General features: G+C 55.1%; 1 protein-coding gene across 1 annotated transcript; it reads left to right on the top strand.

The window, feature by feature from the left end:
• The first annotated feature begins 4,473 nt into the window (after nt 1–4,473).
• TMEM271 (transmembrane protein 271) lies at nt 4,474–5,613 on the top strand. Its single transcript, XM_070935456.1, has one exon. It carries the CDS (start codon nt 4,474–4,476, stop codon nt 5,578–5,580), a length of 1,107 nt encoding a protein of 368 aa, XP_070791557.1. The 3' UTR covers nt 5,581–5,613.
• The last annotated feature ends 306 nt before the right edge of the window (nt 5,614–5,919 follow it).

Below are 5,919 nucleotides of genomic sequence, written 5' to 3'. Positions count from 1 at the left end.
TGGCCAGAAAAGATATTTAAAGGGAATCTGTGGTGAAGAGAAGGTTGAGAACCACTGTTCTACAGGTATGTTGTTTTCATTGCCTTGTTTTTTGGAGGGGAAAATCAGACATAAAATTCCCAATCAACCAATTAAAATTCAACATTAATCTTAATATCCACCACGCATTCACTTTCAGATAGAACCCTACAGAAACATTGGTTGGGGGGGGAGTCGATACCAGAATAAATTAACATTTAAAGGCAACTACAGCTTTTCATCTGCCTTCCTTAGGTTGCTTTGTGAATGGGAGGCAATGCTGGAGCGAGTTTAAGGTCTTCAGCGCAGCTAAGCGTTGGCGTGATAACAGCTCGTATTTTTGATCCCAGCAATAATACAAAGCGCGGAGGAGAGATTGCGATGATCTCTGCTAAGGCAGCACAAGTTCCAGATAAAAAAAAATCCCTGGGGGAAACACGGGGCAGAGGTGAAATCTCGGAGGATAAAATCCCTGTCACTTTCCACTCTGCGGTCGCCGCGGGCAGATTAATTCATTAAACAGGCATTGCCTGGAGATGAAGCAATCAAGATTTTTGCAAAGCGTGCGAGAGAGCCTGTTGCCTGCCAAGCAGCCAGCCGGCCCTCAATCCTTGTGCCCCCACCCCCCACCCCTGTCTCCCTCCCCCAACCCATTATCCAGGCTTTAAGACTGATTCCTTCCTTGCCAGATTCCAAAGAGGACTCAGATAGAAATCGGTGGGGACTAATGAGTCCCAGCTTGGGCGCCAACCTGCTCTCTGCGTGTTCACGAGCCTCTTGCTCTGGGTCAGTCAAGAAAAACTCCCACGTGACCTGTTGTTGTTGTTTTTCCCCCCTTCTTTTGCTACAGCAACTCTCGACTGCCTCTGAGCTCTTTTTCTCTTTTGAGGCTCCTGGCTGAGAACGTCCTCAGTAATTTGCCTCCCTTCTCTTAACCATCTTTTAAAGAAAAAAAGTAAATAAAGAGGAACAGTGAAATAGCTTAAAGGAAAATATTTGTAGCCGAGAGTTGAAATGAGGAGTCCTTGGTGCTCTCTCTGAGCTTGGTTGTTTTCCTGCAGACGTTTCAGTACCCAAAATAGATAACATCATCTGTGCTAGAAAATCTGTGTTTTCTTGCAGGAAACAACCAAGCAAAAAAACAACCAAGCTCAGAGAGCACCAAAGATCCCTCACTGGAACATTTGATTGTCTGCAACTTGTGAGACACAAGGAGGACCCCTGCTTCCTGCATTTTCACCAGATTATCCCCATCGCAACCTTCTATCTGAATCATTGGATTCAGTCCTAGTATCGAGTCCCACAAACCGCAACTTTTGCTCCCTTGCAAACTATCCTGGTTTAAAATAACCAGAATTTCTTGAGGCAGAAAAGTCCTGTCCAGCTAGTCCTATTTCTGAAAGCAGCGTATTTGAGCCTTTGAGAAGTACTTTAATCCTACAAGTTTAAGCCATTTTAATTTTTGTAACTTTCTCCCACCCCTGGACACCCAGTCGTCCCATGGCATCCCATGGTGCCACCAAAGCGACTACACAATGGGCACCCTCGTTTCCAGCCCTGAAGCATCAGCTACCTGGGTGTGCTATACAAACAGCTGCAGCTCTGGGAGGCTGGGTCCAGGTAGTGTGGACTGATCAAGGTGACTTTGTGGCACTCATGCTGATGTCTTCAGAAACTATGACGGTCATAAAAATGCTAAAGAAATACAGCCCTCCAAATCCTCTATGTGTCCCCAGTGGCTAAGATACTGAGCTTGTCGATCAGAAAGGTCGGCAGTTGTGTCATTAAAATCCCTAGTACAGGTCTCTTGCATGAGCTAGGGGTTGGACTAGATGACCTCCAAGGTCCCTTCCAACTCTGTTACTGTTTACCTGTTTACCTTTATTTATTTGGTTACTAAGAATTTATATCCACTTGATCATTTCTCAATGAATCAAATCTCCCTTAGCAGAAGCTGTGTAAAACCTATAATGTACCCCAAAAATGATTGAAATAGCAACACATCTAGCTCTCTGGCCCAGCTTATGTCAACCTTTTCTGAAGTGCAGGATCAGAGCCGTTTCAAAAGAGCACTTGCATTTGAAAAACAGGTTTGGTGCTCTTTTAAAAGAGCACTAGACCAATATATAAAAAGACAAGTGCTTTGGAAAGTGCTGAGCAGGCATAATGTGAGCAAAAGCCTTCTTTCTGGTCTCTCCTAGGATCTAAGCCGAAAAGATCTTGCAAGGCAGAGCCCACCAACCTCAGGAAAGGACAGCAGGTAGTAGGAGCAGCAGCCTACTGATAGGATAGGAGATAGGAGCCAGGGAGAGCCAACCTTTGATGATGTCAGCAATCAAGCGGTCAGTGAAGAGTCAGACCATACCCAGCATATCAGGAAGAGAGGGGGAAACCTACAACCAATACTCTGAACCTTCAGAGCCACGGATGACGGTAGGCTGCTTCATAGGTTGGACAAAGGTAGAACGTTCAAGGCATGGATGGAGACATTGTAGAGAAGCTCCGGGAAATGGAATGGAAAAATGGCTTGACTTAGTAGAAGACGGCTTCAAAGCAAGCTTAACCTAGTAGGTTGAATTCGTAGAGAAAGAGCAAGCGATGAGCAGGTTTGGAAAACGCGTTCGCTTCCACGGAAGCCAAAACAGGCTCGTTTCTCACATCCTGGCTGTTGGGGTGAGCAGTCCCTAGATCAAGAGCACCAATAATGTCCTACTCTTTTTCTGGACCCCATCAGATTCACTTGAGAGAGTACCTGGGGGCGGGGGCAAGTAAGAGGACACTTTTAGCCAGACACGGGAAGTATATATAAATCTGATCGCCTATCTGGCGGCTCGTCCGCCTCTATATATCTGGGAACTAGAAGCCTAATTTGAGTTTCTCCGAGGCTGTACAAAAGCGCAGCCCACCGGCGATTCACACACACAGAGCTCAATCGCCGATAAAAGGCTGCGCGCTAGTCTTCCTTGCAATAACGGGCGTCGATGCAACAACCCGTGCAACGGATTCAAAACTTGGCCGCTTTTCTACGTTTCACGTTGCCCGGCTCTCCGCACATCTCTTCTTAACACCCCCCCCATTTATCCGATAGCGAACTTAAGACCAACCCTCGTAAAACAACTCCCACCCCCACCCCCACCCCCTCCGCATCAGCCTGTGGATTTCGCGCTACTGCCTGCACCGATGTAACCCCTAACCAACCGAGAGGCTCGTTAAAAAGCGGGGAGGGCTGCCAGGGCAGCGAAGCAGATCGGGAAGCCGGAGGGGGAGGAGGGGAAGACGAAGTACGGAGAAGCGGCGTTGGATTCCGCGGCAGCCCACAAGCAGATTTTTTTTTTTCCCGACTGGGAATAAGAATGATTCACTCTATACGAAGGAAAGAAAAGTGACGCTTCCCTCGCTCACCCGTCCCCCCCCCCTTCCTCCTCCTCCTCCTCCGGTTTATCCTCCTGCGTTTTAAAGGCACCTCTTGCCAGTCACCCTTTGGCACGGCTGCCGCGCCGAGATCCTCCCGACTAAGCTAACCGTGGCGCCTCCTTCCTTTTGGCCTGAAGGATTTCGAGCGGGTGAGAAGTGGAAGTTCGTTCTTCAAGAACTGGGGAGAAAGAGAGAGGAGGAGGTTGTGGATGGCGGGGGTGGTGGAGTGGGGGGGGCGATCATCGCTGCTGCGCGGGAAGGACACGCCTTCCTTCCTTGCCGTTTGCCCTCCGATGAGTTGATTTGATCCGGCTTCGGAGTGTTTTGCTGAGCGTCGCCACCACCGCCTCTCCGCCTCCCCATCCCTACCCCCGCGCGTCCAGGTTGACACACCGTCCCGCTAGGAATGGACGGCGGGAGCTGTGCCACGCGCGTCTCCGGAGGAGGCTGCCTCGGAAGAGGGCTGGCTCGTCCATACCGTCGGACCTGTTTTTTTCCTCCACCCCGCGGCGGCTAGATCTCCCTCCCTCCCGCTACCCAAGCGAGGTGCTCGATGCCCCTCTTTTGCCTCGAACTTGCTGCCATCAATAATTCATCGGCTCCCAGCAGTAGCGGCGGCGGCGGCGAGCAAGAAAGCAGCAGCGGCAGCAGCAGCAGCTTCAATAAGAGAGAGCGGGAGGCAGCAGGGCGGGGAGGAAAAAGCTGGTGCGTGAGCCGTGCTTGCCGGCTGCCTGCAGAGAGGAGGCGGCGGTGACAGCGGCGGCCGCTGTGGCGGTAGCAGCCAGAGCAACGGCGGCACCGGCGGCGGCGTATTCGGAACTCTCCCTTCTCGCCACCGCCGTCCCCAGCATTATGTTCCCGCAACGCGCGGCGGCCGCCTCCCCGGCAAGGGCCGCCGACGCCGAGGAGGACACGGGAGGATGAGGACAGAAGGGAGGCGGAGGAGGAGGAGGAGGCGCAGGCGGAGGGAGGCGGAGGAGGCGAGGCAGGGAGGAGGAGGAGGAGGAGGAGGAGGCGCAGGCGGCGGAGGAGACGCGGAGGATGAAGTGGAGTGTCCGGGGAGCCTGCGCCGCGCTCTCCAGCTGCCTCCTGCTCGCCTGCGCGCTGAGCGCCGCCGCCGTGGGCCTCAAGTGCTTTTCGCTGGGCTCCGAACTCAAGGGGGAGCCGTTCCGCCTGGGCACAGCGGCCGGCGCCTTTTACTCGGGGCTCCTGCTGGCCGCCGGGCTCTCGCTCTTGGGCTCCGCGCTCTTCTGCTGCCGCCCGCCGGACGAAGAAGGGGCCGGCGGAGCGCACCGCCAAGGGCACGCGGCGAGCGAAGGCGCGGTGGTGCCGGTCGCCGGAGACGCTCAGCCCCAGTCCCAGCCGCTGCCCAAGGCGCCCCCCGGCGGGCGACAGAACTTCCTCCTGCTGGGGGTCCTGGTTTTCATGCTGGGGGTGCTGAGCGCCTTCGCCGGGGCCGTCATCGACGGCGATACGGTGTCGCTGGTGGAGAAGAAGTACTCGCACTACTGCCTCCTACAGGTTGGAGGAGGAGGAGGGTCGTCGGCTCGGGCGCGGCCCGCGGGGGGCCCCGACGGCGCGGGGACGACGCTGTTGCTGCGCTGCCAGAAGCTGCGGGACTATCAGCGCGGCTTGGTCATCTCCACCATCTTCAACGCCCTCGAGTGCCTGCTGGGGTTGCTCAACCTGCTCTTGGTCAAGAACTACAAAGCGGCGCAGCAGCGGGGCCTGCGCCGACGGCGGCGCTGCCGACAGGAGCAGCGCCTGGCGGGCGGCCGTCGGAGGCGACGGAGGGGGGCCGGCGGCGGGGGAAGTGGCGGCGGCGGCCCGGGCGGCTCTGGTGGCGGCCGACGGCCTCAGCGCCAAAGCCAAGGCTCGATCTTCTCCAGCGAGGACCCGGATCTGTCCCCGGGGGGCGATTGCGCCTTCCAGGCCGTCTCCTACATCAACGTCGGCGTCTTCCACGTCTTCGACGAGGCCGGGGTGGAGGTACACTGTGGCGGCCACCCTTCCATCGAGTTGCCTGGGTATTCGCCCATGGACCCCGAGCTCAATGCCTCCTACCCCTACTGCTACCCGCTGCCCAATGAGCAGCCTCCTGCCTATGAAGACATCTATCCCAGGGACCTCTGTGCCAACCGCGTGTAGGCCCCGGCCAGGCCCATTTGGAGACCGTCCGCCCTGCCCCTCAGCCTGCTGGACTGAGAGGGGCAGAAGGTGAACTTGGGGCGAAGGGGGCAAAGCACAGAGGTTTAATGGGCAGGACCAGTAGCACAAGGTGAGGCCAACCCCCCACTCTTTGCCAGGACTCTTAACCCAGAAGCTGCCAAAAAAAAAAAAAAAAAAACACCCCAAGGTAGAACCCCAATAAATGCCTAGAAATGAGACCAGGCTGGTGTGTAGTGTTGGTCCTGCTTTTGGTGGCAAGTGGTAACCTGTTGGTCCAAACAGCTTTGCCTTCCTTTTTTCTTTCTTTCTTTCTGAAGA

Source organism: Pituophis catenifer, unplaced genomic scaffold (genome assembly GCF_029215685.1).
Source record: "Pituophis catenifer annectens isolate HBS135680 unplaced genomic scaffold, rPitCat1.0.hap2 SCAF_2, whole genome shotgun sequence".
In the NCBI taxonomy this organism is placed as follows: domain Eukaryota; kingdom Metazoa; phylum Chordata; class Lepidosauria; order Squamata; family Colubridae; genus Pituophis; species Pituophis catenifer.
The sequence above is the reverse complement of the archived record's forward strand: the minus strand, read 5'-3'. Positions and strand labels throughout refer to the sequence as shown.

Coding starts and splice junctions, on each gene's coding strand:
- TMEM271 (XM_070935456.1), top strand. CDS start 4,474: ATGAAGTGGAGTGTCCGGGGAGCCTGCGCCGCGCTCTCCAGCTGCCTC.